This window comes from Dipodomys spectabilis, unplaced genomic scaffold, assembly GCF_019054845.1.
Source record: "Dipodomys spectabilis isolate Male_0828 unplaced genomic scaffold, ASM1905484v1 ptg000045l, whole genome shotgun sequence".
Classification (NCBI taxonomy): Eukaryota; Metazoa; Chordata; class Mammalia; order Rodentia; family Heteromyidae; genus Dipodomys; species Dipodomys spectabilis.
In genome coordinates, this window is record NW_024870722.1 from 6,221,998 (window position 1) to 6,245,807 (window position 23,810).

The window sequence follows — 23,810 nt, forward strand, 5'->3', positions numbered from 1 at the left end:
GGAAGTGTGATTTCAACTATTCAGTTATTACTCAAAGCAGGTATTGTACAAAAAGACGGAGCAGCAGTGGGTGAGCTGCTCTTGGCACGTGGCTGTGCACTGATTATGTCCCTTTGACTTGTAGGTGAGTGGAGGGAGAGAAAAGTGGGAAGACCATCCTGGTTACCCCATACCCTGAGGCTTTTGTAGAACCCATGAACAGAGAATGGGCCACGCTGCTGGTGAGGATCTCTGGTCTTGGAGCTTCACTTTTCCCATCCTTTCTCTCCCAGTTGGCCCAGCCTCCTGCCTCACAGAAAAGATTATCTTCCAGTTTTCTTCCAAGCAGGATGTGCTTGCTAGTGCTTAGGCAGGGAGACCTGAACAGGTGTGCTTTACAAAGGGGCCTGGCCATTTCCTTCTCTGTTAAAAGGAACTGTTTGTTCTCTGGGTTGAGTTAGTGGTGTGATTAGTCATCACGTCATCAATGCATAAGCACTGTTTCTCCTGCCTTTAGTTTACCTGGATGGGTCATGATGATCTACAAGTGCCTCATGCGTTGCAGTCAATGTTCAAACTGTTAACTTGACAAAAAGCACCTGAGGCAGAAATGGAACTTAAAAGGCCAGACCTAAGAAAAACCATGACTTCTTTTCCCTCCTGTAACTGACTTAATAAGCTCTGAGGGCATTTCATTTGTGTGACTTTGAATTAACATCTTCTCTCAAAACAATACACATGGTACTTGTCAGCATTTCTTAGGGAGCCACACACCACTGTAGGTGCATGAATGCCCCTGTGGTTGGTTGTCAGGCGCTTCTCTCTGCCCTTTCTTTCTTACTTCCTTGTTGGTTTCCAAGTTGGGCTTGTGTTGATGTAAGTGGTGATGTGGGAAGAAATCTTACGGCCCTAATAAATGTGATGGAGAAGGTGCATGCCTTACTCTTCCTGTCTTTTCAGTTGTGAACAATAAGAGATACCCAGTTAACATTATGCCTAACTGTTAGCATCCACACGCAGACATGTGCTGACTGTACTGGATATGTATTGGATATGGTCTGCTATGGAATGGAAAGGCCAAGACTTTCAGCAGAGTAGAAACTGCATATTCAAAACACATCCCCAGCTTCATTGTTACCAGAAAACAACAACAACAACAATAAAGATTCTAGGCAATTAGCAGCTTTTTCTTGTTACCCTTATGATATATTATTGCTCTATTGAGAAATCAGTATGGAGAGTGTTCAAGAAACTAAACATAGAACTACTGCATGATCCTGCTATTATACCACTCCTGGGCATATGTACAAAGGAATGCAAATCAACATGCAAGTGAGATACTTGTGTGCCTGTATTTATAGCAATACTATTTACAAGATATGGAACCAGCCTAGTTACTTAGCACCTGAAGACTGCATAAAGCAAACATGGTACATTCAACAGAATACAGTGATTCCTCACCTATGGGAGTTATGTTCTAGAGACACCTCCCCCCGCTACCCCCCTCCCCCGGCCCCGCCATCGCTGAAGATCCACGAAGCAGCAATGTTAGATTGTTGTCTCTTGCTATATTGCGGTTCACTTATTGCTACTTTGTGGATTTTCATTGATCTTGGGTGTCTCTGAAACGTACCTCCCATGATAGGAGAGGAATCACTATACATGAATTAAAAAAATTGTGATACAGTGAAACTACAATAAGTGAACTGTGATATAGTGAGGGATGACTATATTATCTGGTCATAAAAAAGAATGAAGTTAGATCATTTACAGGAAAACGGATAGATCTAGAGATCATTAATTAAGAGAGAAGAGCCAAGCTGAGAAAGATAATCTTATGTTTTCACTCATGTAAAATGTGTACCTGAAAAAATTAATAATATTACTTAATTATAAAAGGAAGACTGGGGGGGGCTAGTGCTTGAGAAGAGAGGGAAAGGAGATGGTGGGGTTTGGGTGAATATTTTAGAAGCATATGGTAGAAGCATATGTATGAAAAGAGCATAATGAAACCCACCAAAAAGCATTAAAAAGGAGGGAAGGGGCAGACAGGAGGATGGTTAAAGAAAGTAACACAGATGAGGTGAATTTGATTAAATTTATTATGTACAAGTTACCAATATCAGAATGAAACTCCTTTGTACAATTGCTTTGTGCTAATAATGCTTTTCATCTGAGACCAGGACTTGAACTTGGTATCTGACATTTCTGTTCATTGGCTGGTGCTTGACCTTCTGAGCCACACTTCTAATCCTGAATATGTGCTAATAAAAATTCCTGAATGAGAGCTGGGAATGTGGCTTAGTGGTAGAATGCTGGCTTAGCATGCATGAAGCCCTGGGTTTGATTCCTTAGTATCTCATAAACAGAAAAAGCCAGAAGTTGTACTGTGGCTCAAATGGTAGAGTGCCAGCCTTGAGCAAAAGAAACTCAGGGACAGTGCCCAGGACTGGCTAAATTAATTAATTAATTAATTAATATTCCTACATGAATCTGGAACTCTTCCCTTTCAAGTTCTCTTTTTTCTTTCTGGTAAGAATTTCCAGAATAATGATGACGAAGAAAACTAGTCTTTTATGCTTGGAGAGGAAGAAGAGAGAGAAGTTTCTGGTTAGCAGGTAAATCAGAACAAATTTCACAGGAGAAAATTTCAAGGATAGCTACATCAAATGGAAGACTCTTTGCTCATTGATATGAGAGAAGTGATCTCTTGGTAATGCAATAGCTTTGCTATTCTGCTTAAATATGGTCTGGTTAGTGATAGATTAGAGTTCACTGAGTAAGTACTCACTGATTAACTTTAAAGAAGAATAAGCAAGCAAATGAAGGGAATAGTAAAGTCAAATTCTAATCCAGGCAACAGTGGCTCAGGCCTGTAATCCTAGCTGCTCAGGAGGCTGAGATCTAAGGAGGTTTGAAGCCAGCCTGAGCAAGAAAGTCCATGTCACTCTTATCTCCAATAAACTATTCAGAAAAAGCTGGAAGTGACACTGAGGCACAAGTTGTAGAGTAACAGCCTTGAGCAAAAGAAGTTGGGCCAGTGCCCAAACCAACAGTCTCAGGACTGGCAAAAAAAAAAAGTCAGATTCTTATTTGTTAATTTTATTGTTAAGATAAATTTATTTTTAACTTATATAGAATAAAACTGTACCTATTAATGGGGTACCATGTGAAAGTCAACATATGTTGTATATATGTTATACATTAGATTAGAGATACTATATCTGTGTCTTCAAACATTTACCATTCTTTATGATGAAGCCACTCCAATTCCCTTCTTTTTTTTTCTTTAGACTTCTTTTTTTTTTAAAAAATTATTTATTGACATCCATTAGTTGTAGAAGGAAGGTTTCACTGTGACAAACTATTGTGATCAACATTACCCAATAATCTATCATTCTTCCCCACCCCTTTCCTCTTAAAACAAGTTTCATTGTTCTATTTTCATACATTGCAAATAAACCACAAGGAACATATGCATCCTGCTCACCCTGTTCACTAGCTCTCAGCCCTTCTGCTGGTGCCTACTCTCCCCCATCTGAGTCTGTTTTATTTTCCTTTCATTCATTTCCTCTTTTTCTTAGATATATTTGAGATGTACAGAATATTATTGTTATGTGTAATCATCTTTCTGTACAATAGCATACCACAACGTCTTGTTTCTATTTAATCTTTTTTTTTTTTGCCAGTCTTGAGGCTTGAACTCAGGGCCTGGGCACTGTCCCTGAGCTTCTTTTTCTCAAGGCTACCACTCTGCTACTTGAGCCACAGAGCCACTTCCAGCGTTTTTTGTTTATGTGGTATTGAGGAATTGAGCCCTGATCTACATGCATGTTAGAAAAGCACTGTACCACTAAGCCACACTCCCAGCCCATTTCTATTTAACCTTGCAGTATAATTCTAATCACTGAATACAGAATAAATGACAGAAACCCCAAATCAACATTAAGCAAATAGCACAGTAATATTTTTGGGAAGGATTGTCAGTAGACACTAAAATTAGTGGGCAAATAGATGACAAGGAATAGGATTTTCATAGACTGAAAGAATACCCCAATAGTGAATGACTACAATTTTATGTTGCCTTCACATCCATTCTGAGTACAAGTTGGACTTTCTCTTACCAGAATTAGGGCTCCATCACCTTTCACCTAGTTTCCAATTCAATACCTCCTTCCAGTTCCTCAATGTGGTCAGTTCTCAGATCTGCTTTACCTAACTTCCTCCTAGTGACCACCTCCCTCTGGGCCAGCTAGCTAGAGCTGACTTCAATGACTTTACTGATCCTCAGAGCTCACACGAACTTTCAGAACTTGAGTCTACCAGTTAAAACTCCTCATGTGAAACCTGTTTGGCAAGTGTGCTCTAATCCAGTAAAGGTGTTGGTCCATGGGTCCCTCTCTTCTCATCGTCTGTGTCTCCTACACATAGAGAAAGGGGTGTGCATGTGTGTGCTCTCTATCTTTAAGACTCTTAATTAAACTGGTTTATATAAATTACTTGTTAATTACAAAGGATGGAGAAAATTGGCAGACATTTGAAATATGAATACTGGATCTCATTATTGCCATCTTGTCCTTACTGCCTGCAAGTTTTTGAGACACGAGTCCTCTTATAGTCACTGGCTTTCTAATAAGGACTATCAATTCAACCTCTCAAAATGGGGCTTTTCTCTATCTCCCTAATCGAATTCCTATATAACAAATCAAGTTAAGAATAATATCACTAGTGGTAATACATGGTCTTCGTATTCCTTCTCATGAGCTAAGATCACCTGTGATATTCTTGGCAAAAATTAAAAATAATGCTTAACCTCAGTCTGATTGTAAAAAAGCACCAGGCAAATCCAAATGGATGAATCTTGTATAAATGACTCACCTGTACTCTCCAAATACATGAGGGTCATGAGAGGAAAAGACAAACTGAAGACTTGTCAGAGGAGGCCCAAAGAAAGACCACACAGAATAACAGAATGCATTCTAGACAGGAAAAAACATTTGTGGGTCAATTTGTAAAGTTTCATTAAGGCATGTCAATTATTTAGTTTGAGGATAGCATTGTAATTATTTCAATAACTATGGTTCCATAAGATTTTATCTTTAGGGGAAGTTGGGAATATGACATACAGGAACTCTACAAATTTTGCAGCTTTTTGTAAGTCTAAAATTATTTCAAAATAAAAAGTTAAAAATACAGTTTTCTGGTGTGACTCTTGGATGATTTGAAATTTGTTTGTTGGCAGAAATGTATACTGTTAGATTCCTCTTTAAAATCTTGCTTTTTAATCTCCAGGATGTCAGGCTAACAGCCTGACAATTTTAGAGTTATTTATGAATGCCCTCAAAAAGTAAGTTGAAGCCCTTACACTTGCAGCTGGATGGAGTCTTCCAAAATAATCATTCTAACAGAGTTATTTCAATTGTAGAATTGTAGAAATGGAGACCAGGTGCAATAGTGACTTAGCTCCAGATGGTAATGGAACCAGAAACTTAATACTTTGCATCATGGGCTGTTACTGTTTAAACCAGGACCAATTACCTCTCATTTAAAAACCTCATTTCTCATTTAAAGTGTGCTAGAAACATTTTAGAAAATGTGTCTTACTCTGGAAAGTCCAAGGTGACAAGAGCAAGGAATGATCCTTTTCAGTCTTGTTTGTATGTGTTGTCTTCTGAGCAATTTCATCGCCGTCAGCACACATCGTCTGTAACTTCTGCGTAGCTTTCCAGTGCCTTCTCCATGGTGGGCTGTTAACCAACCCATGGAAAAGACAGAAGTCTAAAGGACAAGGCTATAGAAGATAGATGTTTTCTAGATATTATCTCCTTCCTTCCTTCCTTCCCTCCTTCCTTCCTTTGTTCTTTCCTTTTCTTCTTTTTAATGCCATTACTAGGACTTGAGATCAGGACATAAGTGCTCTTGCTTAACTTTTTCACTCAAGGCTGATGTTTTCCTACTTGATCCATAGCTCCACTTCTGGATTTTTGCTGGTCAATTGGAGATGTGTCTCATAGACCTTTCTGCCTAGGCTGGCTTTAAACCAGGATCCTTAGATCTCAGCCCCTTACATAGCTAGGATTATAGGCATGAGCCAACACCCAGATTAGATATTGTCTCTACTCTAAAAAGGATCAGAGTGAGCAGTGATGTAATTAACTTTTATGATCACAAACTTCAATGGAAAAATTAGTTTAACTTATTAAAGCATCATCTGTTGTTAAGCCTTGACTTTTGAAATACTAAATGGGAGATTCAAGCTACAGTAAAGGACAGAGAATAAAGATCTGTGACTTCCCTGTTGTCAGTAATGTGGATCCTGATGAAATTGATCTAATTTCTAATTGTTGGTGACTTCTTACAGCATTAATTTCTTTTCTTTCCTTTCTTTCTTTTTTTTCCTTTCTTTCTTTTTTTTCTTTCTTTCTTTTTTCTTTCTTTCCTTCATTCCTTCCTTTCTCTCTCTTTCTTTCTCTCTCTCTTTCTTTCTCTCTCTCTCTCTCTCTTTCTTTTTCTTCATTGAAAGTAGTTCCTTGGAACTTCCCTCCTTCCCTCCTTCCCTCCTTCCCTTTTTCCCTTCCTTCCTTCCTAGCCTTCCTTTCTTTCTTCTTTCCTAAGCTTTTGCACTCAAGGCTAGTGTTTTTTGCCACTCGAGCCACAATTCTACTTCTAGCTTTTTCCTGCCCAGTCTGGCTTTAAACTACAGTCCTCAGATCTCAGCCTCCTTTTTATTTTTGGTCAGTTGTGGGGCTTGAACTCTGGGCCTAGGTGCTGTTCCTCCATTCTTCAGCTCAAGGCAAGTGCTCTACCACTTGAGCCACAATGTCACTTCCCATTTTCTGGTGGTTAATTGGAGATAAGAGTCTCACAGACTTTCCTGCCCAGGCTGGCTTTGAACCGCAATCCTCAGATCTCAGTCTCCTGAGTAACTAGAATTACAGGTATGAGCCACCGGTGCCTATCATGTTTCTTTTTGTAAATTATATTTTTATTTTTAAGTAGTTATACAAAGGATTTATCATTCCACAAATCAGTTTATAAGTGTCTTGCTTGGCGTCACTCTTTTCATAATTCCCTTCCCCTCAATTTTCTTATTTTCATAGGATATGCGCTGAATATCATAACTGCATTCTCCACCCACCCCCACCCCACCATATCATTTTTCTGAGTAGCATTTTATCTGGGTCTAAAACATTTTATTTTCTGTTTTCTTGCCTCTCATAAGCTTTATATAACTGAACTGTTATATAAATTTCTTGTCATGGAAAAGTCAGAAGTTTTAGAGATGGATTTTGACAGACTTTTCAAAAAAGTCAGCATCAGCCCACAGATGATTTTGTATAGGGATAAGGAGGGTACAGAATGGTCCCATAAAACCAATGACCTCATATAGCTTTTGGGGGAAGGGGTTATAAATAGGTTCCTGGACTTTTGTTTGATGTCTCTATGCTCAGATGATGCCATTGTGAGGTCATCCTGACCTTAAAGTTGAAGCAGCATTAGGTTGGTTGCAGTCCATGCACAATGACCAGTGACAAAAGCAGGAAATGATCTCTTGGCTCTTTAACATCTCCATCATGACTTGAACACTACTTCATTTGTCTATATACCCACATACATATATGCACACACATAAATACAGATATACACACAGAGTTGGAATTATCAAGACTAAGGTTGTCTCCTGCAACAACCTGCTAAATTTCTGGACTGACTATCAATAATCCCTTCATTTCCTCAGTTATAGGTTTTTTAAGCAACGTCAATATTTTTGACGTCAGTGAAAGACCAGCCAGCCTTTCCTACATCTGTCTTTGAAATATAATTTTCAGATGATTAATGTCACTGAGTTAGCTATGAATCATTGTTGTTTACTAGTAAGCTTTGCTTCATTTTGCTATCTGAAACAGAAATAGAGAGTAGGTAACAGGAATGTTTTATGTACAATCTTTTCTACAAGGTCTGGAGTGTCAATATGCGATAACTCAGGACGTGAAGTCATTTTTGTGGAAAAATTGTTCAAAAAATACTGTTCACTAGCTGGGCGCCGGTGGCTCACTCCTGTAGTCATAGCTACTCAAGAGGCTGAGATCTGAGTATTATGGCTCATAGCCAGCCAGGGCAGGAAAGTTTGTGGGACTCTTATCTCCAATTAACCACCAGAAAACCAAAAGTGGTGCTGTGGCTCAAGTGGTAGAGTGCTAGCCTTGCTGAAAAGCTCAGGGACAGCGCCCAGGCCCCAGAGTTCAAGCCCCATGACTGACCAAAAAAAAACAAACAAAAAACTGTTCCCTAGGTGATGAGGTTTCAATTCCTGAGCTAGTATGATCATAGTTTTTTTTTTTTTTTTAATTTTATTTTATTTTATTTGAGAACATACTGTACAGAGGGGTTACAATTACATGGGCAGGATAATGCATACATTTCTTACCAAGCATTGCAGCCTCCTCCTTTGTTTACCCTTCACCTCCCTTCCCAGCCTCCCCCCTCCCCTCCAATCCCAATCCTTCTCCTTCCCCCCCCCCCCCCCCGCACCGACATTGTAAAGCTCATTTTTGATATGACATTTTGTACTTCTCATTGTTGCAACAGGTCCACCTGAATCCTTAAACGACTTGTTTGCCCCATCTCCTCCACAAGTTATACTGACATCAAATATAGTGAAAGCGGGGGTTACACTGTGGGGGAGGGACATACAAAGCAACAAAGAAATAATCTTATATATGCGTTAGAAACACATGCATGAAAGAAAAAAAACATTAAAATACATATTTAAGGGTTCGTTTTCCTAACATCACATTATCTGACCTTTTCCGCTTGACTCATACATATACTAGATATTGCAAATAAGGGAAATCATGGGACCTATGTTTCTTTGGGCCTGGCTTACTTCACTTAATATAATTTTTTCCAAGCCTTTCCATTTCCTAACAAATGGGGAAATGTCATTCTTTCTGATGGAGGTGATCATAGTTTTAAAAGTTCAAAAACTAGAACTATATAGTCTCTGTGTATGGGTGGGAGGGGTTTGCTGCTACTAGAGTTTGAATTCAGGGCCTTACATTTTGCTTAACTTATTCAACTCAAAGCTGTTGCTCTACCACTTGAGCCACAGGTCTACTTCTGGATTTTTAGGAGTTAATTGGAGATAAGAGTTTTAGAGACTTTTCTCCCCAGGTTGGGTTCGAACTACCTTCCTCGGATGTTAACCTCCTGGATAGCTAGAATTAAAGTTGTGAACTAACATCCTTGACAGAAGTATAGTCTTTTTAAATTTCCTTAAGTTACTGTAGAGAGGTAAGGAATGTCTTTTATATATGCCCAACATATAATGTAGGAAATCCAAATTTAATATTTGGACTTATATGGCTCTAGTCACTGTTGATGGAAGAATGGAAAGCAGCTGATGAGTATAGTAACCGATGCCTTGAGCAGATTTTTGAGCACTACAGGAGGAGGGTGTGGTTTGACAACTGTTTTTATCTGTGGTACTACTTACTCAGGAATACTGGATGAGTCTGAATCCTGCAGACAGCTAGAAGGGTCAGGATGTAGTGAGTCGGGCCAGAAAGAAAAATCATAAAAGGCTTATAGGTCAGGCTTTATATGATGACTGACATCTGTCTTATTTCTCTAATGTCTCTGGTTTCAGATTGCCTGTTTGGTACCTGTGGATCAGTTTCAGCTTTATCAGCGGTTAAAATTCGAACGAGGTATGCAGTCTTCTCTTTATCCTGGTGGCCAATGTGGTTTTCCATGCATTGTCTTTATACCAGTCTGTGTGGTTGATTGAGACAGCTGTGAGTTGTCACAGAGCCATGAAGCAACTCAGAAAGCGGACTTGTAACACCAGATTTCATTAAACCCACAACCAAGATGAAACAAAACAATACTAAGAAACAAAGAAAAGCAAACAAAAAATGCAAACAAGCAGGAAATAGAATTGTCCTGAGGTTGATTGTTTCATATTTCTAAAATTTGCCTTAGGTGTCAAAGGCGTGGCAAAAGTTAAAATGGTTTCATAAGAGTATTACAAAGGAAAATAACTCTCAAAATTGACTTAATCACAAAGTTATTCACTTTTTTTTTCTTTTTGCTGGTCTTGGGTTTAACTCAGCGCCTGGCCTCTGTCCCGGAGTGTTTTTGCTCAAGGAAGCTCTCTACCACTTGAGCCACAGCTCTACTTCTGGCTTTTTAGTCGTTAATTGGAGAGGAGAGTCTCAAGGACTTTCTTGCCTAGACTGGCTTTGAACTACAATCCTGAGATCTCAGCCTCTTAAGTAGCTAGGATTACAAGTGTAAGCCACCAGCACCTGGCTCCCACTTTTTTTTGTTGTTGTTGGTCATGGGGCTTGAACTCTTGGCCCGGGCGCTGTCCCTCTTCAGCTCAAGGTGAGCCCTCTACCATTCGAGTTACAGCGCCTCTTCTGGTTTTCTGGTGGTTTATTGGCGATAAGAGTTTCATGAACTTTCCTTCCCCAGGCTGGCTTTGAACTGCGATCCTCAGATCTCAACCTCCTGAGTAGCTAGGATTACAGGCGTGAGCCACCGGCGCCCGGCCTGGCCCCTACTCTTAAGATCACCTCAAACCATGAATCAGCCCAAATACTTTGATTGTTCCTTATAATATTTACTATTTGTTCTTTTGATACTACTTTTATCATGAGAGTGAGGGAACTTGCATGAGTATTGTTCCAGTGGAAGTTGCAATGTGGTGTACTGATTTTCTTCCTGACTTTGGGTTTGGAGCAATCTATATTGCCTTTCTACTTTTACCATCCCATTTACATGTAGAAATTATATTTTCACTCCTGTTGGCTTCTGACAGGTCTTTTGAAAGAGCCCATGCCATCTCCGAAAATGTTTTTGAATAAAATTATCTATTTTTTCAGAATCTGAGAAGTTAGAGGAAAGTCATTTCCTTCAGCACTCATGAGATTGGTTCTCTCACTGAATATAAAAAATTTCTAAGCTGGGCACTGGTGTCTCATGCCTGTAATCCTAGCAACTCAGGAGGCTGAGATCTGAGAATTTTTATTTAAAGCCAGCTCAAGGTAGGAAAGCCTATGAGACTCTTATCTCCAATTAACTACCAGAAAAGCCAGAATTAGAGCTGTGTCTCAAGTGGTAGAGAGCTAGCCTTGAGTATAAAAGCTCAGGGACAGAGACTAGGCCCAGAGTTCAAGCTCCAGGACCAGCACTAAGTAACTAAATAATTCTATAATGTAGCATGAGCTGATAATTTTTGTCATTGCTGGCTCTTTCCATCTGGATCAATAAATTCTAGAGATGAATACAGGGAGAAAATAATGAACATTCATCTATCATACATAATGAACTTACAGTGCATAGTAACTGTTATCTTACCTAATTTTTGCAACTACCCTGATAGGTAATTAATATAGGAGAAAGGAAACCATATAGAGCATAAAGAGGGGCATTGAGGGAAGGACCTGCAAAGGATTCATAGCATAGTGTTCACTACCTTGGACCAAGATCTGCCTCAGACTTAAGGATACTTAATACTGAATGATTAGTTCTTCATCTCTCTTGGGTGGATCATTTAACTAAACACATAAGATGGCATAAGCTGAATTTTGGGGAAAAAAAATCTTTAAACTAAGTTTGTATGAATTTCAAATGCAGGTGCATTTTTGCTCGATTGTCCAGATTGAAAACCAGGTAATAGTTCAGAATCTTGTTGCACAGGAAAGGTAGTGAATTGTAAGCTAAGTGGATGAAGATAGTCTGACTCATTGGCTTTATCTGTTGATTCAATTTAACAAACAAATTAACAACCAATATGGTTTTCATTGTCCCCCTCTCTAATCCACCCCATGGGCTGTCTATATTGAACAGTATAACACGATATATAGTTATTGGATGTGATAGCTAAAGATGGCAAGGCCCTCAAACATCTGTCCTGCCACTCTCCCTCCTTTTCTCAATAATCCTTCCTTATGAAAATGAAGTAAGCCAGACCCAGAGAAAAACGTTGCATGATTTCCCTCATTCGTGGTAGCTAGAATGTGCCTATAAATTTACAAGCAAACATACTGCATGCCAGCCATGATACATTCTACAGGCCTCTAGGCACTCATACACAGTGAGACCAAAGGAGGATATTCTTGGGAGAGGAACACAAAGGCACAATACCTACGTGCATCGTATAAAACAATATTTATAGAAATGAACGCCAGGTTACGGAAATGAGTTTTTTTTTCTTTGTGGCTGTTTCTATTTTCTTTTCCTTTTGTCTTGTTTGTTTATCTGTCTTTGGGAGGGTAAAGGAGAGGCACAGAAGTAGAGGGACAAAGGATGACCAGGTGCAGGTCAACAATGTAGTGACCACAAGACACTACATTGAAAATGAACTATACAACTTGTGGGTGGGGATGGGAGGGAAAAGTAGGATAGAGCTGGGGAGAAGGAGGTGACACTGTTCACAAAGTAATATACTCTTTATCTGACTTATGTAACTGTAACCTCTCTGTACATCACCTTTATAATAACAAAAAGGCATGAAGAAAAAAAAATGAAGTACAATTGGAATATGGACATCCCAATAGTTCTGTAGGTGCCTGGCTTCTATTTGGAAAAAGTCTAAAGAGTTGGATTTTCTGAATTTCATGAGTCCTGAGCAAATGGGCTGCTTGTTTGTATATTCTCTCTTCCACCCATCTCCTTTCTAGCTACCCCATGGCCCAAGCTGTCAGTGGCCTGATTCCTCATCGTGTACATTTCAGGGAACACGTTTATTAGTTGAAATATTCAATTTATAATTAATCCAATAAGTACAAGTCAAACCAGGAATTAAAACTTTCTTTGGCTTGGTTCTCACTAATGAAAGCCAAATATACAGCTTTGGTTGATGTAAAAGATAGTGGCAGTCATTTGAGGCTCTTCTTACCAGCTGTGTGGCTGTGGGCAAGGTAATTAAAGTGGTCTTTGCCCCTCAATTTCCTCATCTTACAGATGAAGATAGTAATTATTCATATAACAGAGTTGAGACAAGGATTAAGGGGATTAAGATCCATAAAACTTTATCCGGTGAGAGCTGTATGACTCAGGGCTTGGTTGTTGGTAATAAAAACACTAATAACTTACTGGTTGCTGTTGGCTCATGTCTATAATTCTAGCTACTCAGGAGACGGGATCTGAGGATCAAGGTTTGAAGCCAACCTAGGCAGGAAAGTCTGTGAGATTCTTATCTCCAATGAATGCTTAAAGTGCTGGAAGTGGAGCTGTATTTCAAGTGGTAGGGTGCTGCCATAAACTAGCTCAGGTACAGAGTCCAGGCCCAGAGTTCAAGCCTTAGCATTGGTACACACATGTGCATGAGTATGCACACACACACATACACACACACACATACACACACACACACACACACACACACACACACAATACTAGTAACTCCAAAGTGTTGCTTTCAGATTAAAAGCATATTCAGTGTTCTCCTACTTCCCCTCTTCCAAGATAATCATGATATTCCTTAGGAAATATCCCCAGATTGAAGAAGATATGGTGACTGTCTTATTGTCAATGGGAGCAGAGCACTCTTGTTTATTGGGCGCATCCAAGTGGAAATAGACTTGCTATGGTTGAGGTATGCATGAGAGAACTTAGAACATGTTCATACTCTTCCTCCGAATATTGTTTTGCTTTGTTCCAGGAACTTTTTGTTTCCTGTAGTGCTTAACCCTACTTGTAATTGGCTTATGTCTTTACAAGATAAGATACTGTATTCTGTTTAAAAACTGACAAACTGGGCAGGCCTGAGAGTCTATCTATCTCTACGTTCAGTCATTACACACGGAATTGGAATTTTTCCCTCACTGACAAGTTCTAAGCACTTGTAGATCTTTTTATTAACGATTGATTTTATTATTTGTATTTTATAGAGCAAGAAATTCAAAATTAAATGAGATTTGCTTAGGATAACATAGACTGTGCCTAAGCTTTTCATCTACAAAATATTTTAAATTCTATATTAAAAGTCATTTTGACTCAGTAGACTCTATGTTGAAAATGAACTATACAACTTGTAGTTGGGGATGGGAGAGAATACTGGAAGAGAGTGAGGGAAGGGGTGACATTGTCCAAAAAGAAATGTGCTCATTACTTGACTTATTAAACTGTAACTCCTCCGTGCCTCACTTTCACAATAACAATAAAAAATATATTTAAAAAATGAACAAATACTTGCATTGAAGAAAACTATTTTGACTTAGTGGACTGTTGAAAATGAACTATAAACAACTTGTGGGCAGAGATGTGAGGGAAAAACTGGGAAAGTATGAGGAAAAGGGTAACATTGTCCAATGACTTATGAAATGGTAACCCCTTGTATATCATCTTTATAGTAACAACTAAAAAGAAAATTCATTTTGCCAGTATTGGGGTTTGAACTCAGGGTCTAGCATTTGCTAGGCTAGAACAATAGCACTGAGCCATGCCTCCAGCCCTGTTTTTTTTTTTGCTGGTTATTTGTAAGACAGGTTCTTATTTCCTACCAGATATGTACCTTAGCTGCACTCAACCTACTTTTAAGGGTTCCCATTATTACTAACTAGGATCATGCTACTGTGTCTGACTTTTCCTTTGTAGAGACAGAGTCTTGAGGACTTTTCTGAACTGGCCTGGTACAGTGATCCAATCTCAGCCTTCCACATAGCTTGAAATGACAAATATGTACCACTGCACTTAGCTATGGGTTAAAAAGGGAATCTTAGGTATTTTTCTGCCCAGGGCTGCCCCCAAACTGCAATCCTCCCATTTTTAACCTCCCAAGTAGCTAGTATCATGGGCTTAAGCCATCTGTGCTTGGATAAATTTTGAAACATTCTATTGTGTTAAAAATATATGACAGAAAATTTTCCATGCTATTTTTAAGCATACAGACCAGTGGCACTGATTACATCCTTACAGCTCTCACTGCTGTCTGCATTTATATTCCATCTTAGACAAAAGGCTAAGAAGCGACTTGTTGCTGTTCACCCAGTGAGACCTGGGAATGCAGTACCTTGTAGGCAGAAAGTGGACCACACCATGTGGGTATGGACAAAGTGTGTTAGAACATCATGTGCTTATCTACAGCATAGGAGCATAGAAAGTAAATCTGCAAGCAGGGGGCAGTTCCAGGACAGTCATGGGACAGAAAACTTAAAACGATTTTCGGGAAATGCAGACAATGAGAGTTAACAACCTTTAATCAGCGAGCAGGAAGAGTTGTCAACAAAGGTGGAGCAGTTCCATGTGATCAAAGATAATAAAGAGAAAGCAAGGTGCAGGGGGGCTCCATTAAAACAACTCAAAAGGAATCTTGAGGCATTGTTCTATGGAATTATTTGGAGGAGCCCAAAGGGCATTTTCCCCATGTCCTCCATCAAGGTCATGGCCGGGCATCCAGACCTTCATCCAGATGGGGAAAGAGCTTCTTCCTTCCAGCCTAGAGGCTGCAGCTGGGTACCCTGACTTTTTGCTAGGATTGTGGAGGAGTTTTCTCCCCGTTCGCCAGCATACATAAACCTCACACAAGACCCCTCAGGCAGAGTCACGCGAGTCTAGGTCTTGGACAGAGATTCACTATCTGTTTCTAAATCTTTTTCATGACCCCAACAGAAATCCTACAGCAGTTATTCCCCATTCCTCTGCCCACAGTCCTGGCAACCTCTAGACTTTCTGCCTCTGAATTTGCCTGTTCTAGACTTTACAATACTTTGTCAACCTGTGGCTAAGATCAAGAATAGATATTTCATGTAAGTGGAATTGTTCAGTATGCATTTGTTCATTCGTATTTGTCCTTATTCATTTTTTTTATAAGATGTATCCAGCTTGTAGTGTTTGTCAAACGTTCATTCCTTTTGTTTGTTTGTTTGTTTTTTGCCAGTACTAGGATTGGACACAGGGCATCATGCTTACTCAGCTTGCTTGCTCAGTTGGCACTCCAGTGCTTGAACCACAACTCTAGCCCAGCTTTTTTTGGATATTTTTTGAGTATCAAAATTATTCTCCTATGTAGCTAGGATTACAGGTATGAGTCACCTATGCTTAGCACAATGTCTTTTATAACCAAATGCTCCAGTGCAGGTTTATATCATATTTTGTTTATGGACACGAGTTATTCCATGTTTGTTTACTGTGACTCATACTACTATGCCCATTGATTTACAAGTGTCTTAAGTTGCCTGTTTTCTGTTCTCTTGGATAGGACCAAGGAATTAAATTACTGGGTTTATGGTAATTCTATGTTTAGTTCTTGAGGAACTTCCACACTGCAAAGCCCTATAGTTTAAATGTAAGTTTAATGGGACAGTTTATTATTGTAAAGAATTGAAGTTCAACTTGGTGACCACTTTGGTCTAACCTTTCATTTTATAAGAAAGGAAGCAGAGCCAGAGACATTTTGATCTCAGATGATTTTGGAAGGTAGTTTGTAATCAAGTAATTATTCATTGTCATTCATTATAAATAATTATTACTGGAAAGTACAAATCCCAAGTAAAAGTAAGATTAAGTTAATAACATGCTATGCAATAGAATTTACTTGATTGGGACAATCTCTACCCTAACTGTATACTTTATTTTTATGTTAACAGTTCCTGTTAACCTCACACTCAAGGCTTTCTTTTGTTTTTTTTCTTCATATAGTACATAAAATTTTTATTATAAATAAATTCCTGACAGTATCCAAGTTAACATTCTGCAGAAAACATGCACTTTTTTTGTTGTTGTTGTTGATCATGGGGCTTGAACTCTGGGCTTCGGTGCTGTCCCTGTGCTCTTCAGCTCAAGGCCAGCACTCTACCACTTGAGCCACAGTGCCACTTCCGATTTTCTAGTGGTTTATTGGAGATAAGAGTCTCATGGACTTTCCTGCCTGGGCCATCTTTCAACTGTGATCCTCATATCTCAGCCTCCTGAGTAGCTAGGATTACAGGTGTGAGCCACCGGCGACTGGCTAAAAAATGCACTTTTATAACACTGTCTCCTTTAATATCTGTACACATTGATGTTGAAGAGTTACTTAAAGCATGTTTAACTAATAGGAGAAATTATACAACTGTAAGTTGTTTTAGTTCCTTTGTAAGTTAATCTGTTCTTGGATACAGGTATTATCATGGAGTGATTAAGAACTCTTACAAATGAGATAGTCATCTTGTTTTCTTCATAAAAAAGTAACTAAGATAGGTGTTTGTTTTCCGGTTGCCATTATTATTATTTTTTGAATAATGTACATTAATTGTACAAAGGACTTCCATTCTGTACCTCCATAGATGTGTACAATGTACTTTGTTTAAATTCATCCCTATACTTTTTAACCCTTTTCTCCCTCTTTTTTAACCAATATTTAGTGCTGTTTATATATATATATATATATTATATATATATATATATATATATATGTATGTATGTGTGTGTGTATAATGTACTTTGATCTTGTTCAACCACAGCAGACTTTCATTCCCCTCTCCCTCCCTTTTCCTGGTCTCCACATCAGACAGTTTTTCTTTTATGCTTTATGTTTCATTCTTATCATTAGGATGCATCATCTCTTCAGTGATGGTGTTAGTGGTTGAATGACTAATTGGTCCAGATTTTAAATTTTGTCCCCGAATGACTTTTTGATATTGGCTTATCTCACTCAATGTGATGACCTTTAGTTTCATCCATTTTTCTACAAATAATGTGATTTTATTCTGAATAATGCTCCATTGTGTGTATATACCACATTTTCTTTCTTTCTTTATAAGTTGTTGGGTAACTAGGATGATTCCATAGCATGTGAGTATTATTGATAGTGCTTCAACAGATATGGATATATATTGACTTATACTCCTTCATATATATGCCCAAAAGTAGTAGCACAAGATCATAAGGTCTATTTTTAGTTTTTCCTTCCTTCCTCCCTCCCTTCTTTCCTTCCTTCCTCCCTCCCTCCCTCCTTTCTTCCTTCCCTCCCTCCCTCTCTGCCTCCTTCCTTCCTTCCTCCCTCCCTCCATCCCTCCCTCCCTTCCTTCTTTCCTTCCTTCCTTCCTTCCTTCCTTGCTTGCTTGCTTCCTTCCTCCCTTCCTCCCTTCCTCGCTTCCTCCCTTCCTCGCTTCCTCCCTCCCTCCCTTCTTTCCTTCCTTCCTTCTTTCTTTCCTTCCTTCCTTCCTCGCTTCCTCCCTTCCTCGCTTCCTCGCTTCCTCCCTCCCTCCCTCCCTCCCTCCCTCCCTCCCTTCCTTCTTTCCTTCCTTCCTTGCTTCCTTCCTTCCTTCCTCCCTTCCTCCCTTCCTCCCTCCCTCTCTCCCTCCCTCCCTCCCTTGCTTGCTTGCTTGCTTCCTTCCTTCCCTCCTTCCTTCCTTCCTTCCTTTTCTTCCTTCCTTCCTTCCTTTCTTCCTTGCTTCCTGTACTGGGGTTTGACCTCAAAGCCTGGCGTTTGCTAGGCAGGCACTCTGCCACTTGAGCTATGCCCCTAGCACTTTTTTGCTTTTGGTTGCTTTTCAGTTAAAGTCTCTTGATGATGCCCAGGCCAGCCTGGGACTGAGTACATGGCAGAGCAATATCATTCCAGTTGTCTTTCGTCTTAATCCAAATCTTCTTCAGCCTGTTTCCCCTCTTCCGGTGAAAGGTTCTAGAGAATTACATGGGATCTTGACATTGTGCTCATCGCTCAGGTCATGTATCTTATTACCTCCTGTTATACAGGTTACCCTTACTCTATGGTGAATCCTACCCTGTCTTACACCCCCAAAGTGATCATGACTTACTGAGATAGGGCAATCCATGTGTCCACTTTTAAGAGAAAAGGTTCCACAATGATACAAGAGAGTAAAATGCATTCAGGAATGTGACAGACAGTGGAATTCTAGGAGCAAATGAGGTGTGATCCCAGCATACTCTCACCCACTTAACCCTGACTTATTCTAAATCCTTTTGTGAGTTTTTAATATCACAGTTAGACTAGATGAGCTCCAAGGTTGTTTCCACGTTTTCAAATCTATAGTTCTCTTCACCCCTATTGAGAGCAACCCCTTTGATGATGGCCACCTCTGCTTCAGGGTATTTACTGTAGCAGATGTTAGTTCTGATCAATTTAATTGCATTTTAACTATCTGCAGAAGACCTTTGTTCTTTGAGATACTGGCAAGCAAATTAACTTTGGCATAATTAAAAATGCAATGGGTCAAAAAAATTAAAGCCACTTGATTTATTTCAGCTGATAATTAAATTAACTTTCCACAATCATATACATTTATATGATGTCTATTTTTACCACAGACTCATGATGATGGAGGATGACAGCAAAACCACTCTTGTCAGTTGAGAGAATAGAAGAACAATTTAAAATCTGGCTGCATATTTTCAATGCTGTTGGTGCCAGGTGGGGAAAAAGCAAGTCTTGGATTCTGTTTTTGAGAATCGAAAACAGTCATTTGGGTCAGACAGGGTCCTTAAGTCTCCAAGTAGCTCTAATTTCCCAGACTGCTTCTCTTTCCCAATAATTGTCAGAATGCTGAAGTAGAAAACCACTTTAAATAGCATTTCCTGCCTTGCATAATTTACATGAACAAGCACAGTCTTAAGATCAAATAGCCATGGGCTTTAACTTCAGTAATCTCTTTTCCATAAGTACATTGCAGTTAAAGTCTGTGCTTATGCCATTTTCTATAAGGGATGTGTACATCTATGGATTTTGGTATCAGTGGGGTATCCTGGAACAAACTACTCACAGACAGAGAGCAATAATTATTTATGAAGCACAAAAGACACTGGGTTTGGTGGCCTATGCTTGTAATCCCATCAGGAAGATCTTAAGTTCAGGGTCAGCCAGGATTATATAGGTAGATCTTGTCTTAAAACATCAAGCAAGAGGGGGAGTAAGGCCGGGCACTGAAGGCTCACACCTGTAATCCTAGATACTCAGGAGGCTGAGATCTGAGGATCACGGTCAAAGCCGGGCAGGAGAAGTTCTTGAGACTCTTATCTCCAATAAACCACGCAGAAAACCGCAAGTGGCACTGTGGCTCAAGTGGTAGAGCACTAGCCTTGAGCTGAAGAGCTGAAGGACAGCGCCCAGACCCAGAGTTCAAGCCCCACAACTGACCAAAAAAAAAAAAAAAAAGGAGGGGGAGTAAAAGCAAAAGTATATACTTGAATTTTTTTTAAAAAATTACTTTCTATTAGCTTTTGCTTGTATCTGCTGTTCCCGGGGCAGGATTGATAGACATTCCTAAGGAAGACTGCCTTGTGATACTATGGTAACATTTCAGTGGAATCTGGCCAGGCCAATAGATTTGGGTGCCTGATCCTCTCAGAAAAGCTCTACTTTAAGACTACCGAGTACACAACTCTTCAAGTTTCTGTTCTCCAGAAATAGCTGACTCAGGACTGAACAATGCAGAACCTTACCATATATGCTGCTGCTGCTTTGTTATTATTATTACTAGTCTTGGGGCTCTTAATTAGAGATAAGAGTCTTACAGACTTTCCTGGCTAGGCTGGCTTTGAACCTCGATCCTCAGATCTCAGCTGTAAGCCACTGGCATTTTGGCTTTATTATTTTAGTACTAGAGAGAGAACCCTTGCGCATGCTAGGTGAACATCTACCACTGAGCCATACCCCCAGGCTCCATTACCTTTAAACACCACTGGGAATTGTTCTAATGACACTGTTTCTTGCACCTTGATTTCAGTACTTCATTATTTATTCAACAAATACATTTTGGGCATCTGGACAGGTCAATGGTTGTCAATGAAATGAATTGTCTTCTGTAGGACATTTGTTGATGTCTGAAGACATTTCTGATTGTCATGACTGTGCTAACTCTTTTTGATAATTTATTGGAGATAAGAGTCTCAGACTTTTCTGTTTGGGCTGGCTTCAAACTGCAATCCTCAGATCTCAGCCTCCTGAGTAGCTAGGATTACAGGTATAAGCCACCATCATCTGGCTAGGTTTTTTCTTTTTTTTAATGTACAAGTTATAAACAACCCTCAAACACAAGACTAGTCTTTGCTCAGTATATTTGTCACAAATGTAGCAGCATCAAAAGTTTTCAATAATCCTAGATAGATAGGTAGAATTTAGATAGAAAATCAGTTTATGTAGGTATATTTTATTCTATTCCTTCAGATCAAGAGGCTCTCATGAATGTTTAGAAAATAGCTATGCATGGCTATTTGATTGCAAAGAATAGATAATTCTTTTTAGCCCTGTCTCTAAGAGTACGATGAATCCTTTACTCTTTAAAATGTCTTTTCCTTAAATTTCTGCTAATTTATTAAGCTCTGCTCTTTAACAGAAAAATATAAAGTGGAGAGCGATTTCCAGAATTTGGCTAGCTTTGTGTAGTTATTTAGAATGGCTATTTATTATTACTGTTGTTGTTGTTATTGTTATTATTGTTATCATCATCATCATCATCATTTGCCAGTCATCAGGGCTTAGGTGCTATTTCTGAGCTTCTACCACTTGAGCCACAGTTCTATTTCTGGCTTTTCTGGTACTTAATTGGATATGAGTCTCCTGGGCTTTTCTGAGTGGGCTAGCTTCTCATTGTGATCCTCAGACCTCAGACTCAGGAGTAGATAGGATTATAGTCATGAACCACCAGAGACTTGGGCCTGCCTGCCTGCCTGCCTGCCTGCCTGCCTGCCTGCCTTCCTTCCTTCCTTCCTTCCTTTCTCCCTTCCTTCCTTCCTTCCTTCCTTCCTTCCTTCCTTCCTTCCTTCCTTCCTTCCTTCCTTCCTTCCTTCCTTCCTTCCTTCCTTCCTTCCTCCTTTCTCTCTCTTTTTTTCTCTTTCTCTCTTATTCTCTTCCTTTCTTTGTCGATCCTGGGGCTTGAACTCAAGGTCCTAGGTACTGTTCCTCAGCTCTTTTGCCCAGGGCTACCACTCTATCACTTTGAGCCACAGCTCCACTTCTGGTTTTTGAGTAGTTAGTTGGAGTTATAAGTCTTAAGGGAGCTTTTCTGCACAGGCTAGCTTTGAACTTCCATCCAAAGATCTCACGTTCCTGAATAGCTAGCATTACAGGTGTGAGCCATCAACACTTGTCAGGCTATTTACTTTTAATGGTTTTTCAAGAAGATAATGACCCAACTCTTTGGGCAAGCATTTTATGAAGTACAACTAGAGCAATATTTAAAAGCCTTAAGGTAAGTTCAAGTAGCCATATGAAACACAAAGCAAATCTTCCTTAACCAAGTGGTACCATATTACTCTATTGGTGCTCTATATGGGTGGACATGCCTCTAGAATACAATCATGTTAGATTTTAGCTATCAGTGCTTTGCTTTTATTTTAATTATCTTAAATGGGGGCCTCAGAATAGTAACGGTTTGAATTCCCAGACACCTGATTTCTGTTTTCTCCTGTGTGCAAAAGATTTTAATCAACTAGGCTGTCATAAATACATAGTGTTTCATCCAGAAAGACTCATAGGGAGATCTAGAAGTACCTATTTTGATATGCTGTGATTCTATGCAGAAGAAACAGACTGTACTTCAGAGTAGGGGACTCTGATACCACACTGGAGTTGAAGAACCCCAGTAGATGTACAAGAAGCCAATACTGAACAATAAATCAGTTTATATGATCAAAGGTATCTACTCTTTAGAAGAGCATAGGTACACATGTAAGTTTTATTCAGAGCTTGTATGTTTTTGTGTTTCTTTTAAATACAGGATCTGGAGTCTAATGTCCTGAAAGAGATTATTCTCTCCCTCTTTTACCTTCCACATGCTGATTACCTACAGAGTTGCTACCTCAAAGACACATCTCTTTCTCTTTTTTTCTCTCTGTTTATGTGGTAGTTAAACTCTTTCTGGCTTAATCTCTGTTTTCATCTCAGCATGTGGTAGCTACTTGGTTCCAGTGATTAGGAGGAACTAGTTTTTCCTTCTGATTTCAAAGTGGAATGAAATGGGGAAGCTTCACTGTGAATATCTGGGTAAAAGGAGCATAGGAAACTTGCTGTAAATAGCTATTAAATAGGCCTTATCTCTACTGAAGAGCTTCCCCTAGGTATTTGCTTTCGGTTTTATATCTTGTCTGATGTCCTTGATTCACAGTGCTCAGTTTCTTGGTGGGCCAGGGGTTGGGGTATGTGTTTGTTTCAAGCATTCCTTTGCCTTTTATACTGTGATGTTCGTGCTGTGAGATTTCTACAAAGGGAAGTACTATTTTTCAATTTTATATGCCCAGGACCCTAAATAAGTACCTGTCATTTGTTGAGTGAACGATGAAAAATAGACATAGGCCTAATTTTTGCAGTCTTATAATCATATGCGATCATGCCTGAAGAAGACATTTATACAGTCCAATTTAAGGTAAGAGCTGTGCTTAGTGATAGCCTGAGTCCTCATAAATAAGTAAGATAGAAGTCTCTAGTGGGTCCTGGATACCAGTCGTGGATGGGAGCAAAGGAAGCGATGTTAGGGTAAAGGAGAAAGGAGGACTTAGGGCCTTCTACATGGAAACCGGAGTATCAGATACGACAGATTGATAGATGCGCTGAATATGCTGAGCAATTTGTTAAAAGTTCTTGCAGTAAGTTTAGGAGGCTGTAGTGGACAGGAATAAGAGTCAGAAGGTGTGGATTGCTCACCTGAAGACTAAGATGAAACAGGATGTAAGACAGGAGTGAGTTACAGAGAACAGAGCTCTAGAAAGGATAATTTTACTTGTTTGAAAAATGTTTGAAAAAAATGTCTGTAGTTTCCCTTAGAAGTGATACTTTGTACAGGAGGATTTAGTGTTGGAATGCTATATGTACAGTCTTACGTTGTGCCAAACTGATGTCTTTCTAAACTTGAGAGCTCTAATTGATGTGAGTTGAGACCTAT

The 23,810-nt window shown here is 39.4% G+C and overlaps 1 protein-coding gene across 3 annotated transcripts in view; it reads left to right on the top strand.

Moving 5' to 3' along the window:
- Nucleotides 1–23,810, top strand: part of Rnf144b (ring finger protein 144B) — a 151,723-nt gene that overhangs the window by 115,129 nt on the left and 12,784 nt on the right. For all 3 annotated transcript variants that reach the window (XM_042678559.1, XM_042678560.1, XM_042678558.1), the window contains exon 4: nt 9,629–9,689. In XM_042678559.1, the coding sequence (XP_042534493.1) occupies nt 9,629–9,689 (61 nt within the window). The remainder of the gene's footprint in view (nt 1–9,628; nt 9,690–23,810) is intronic.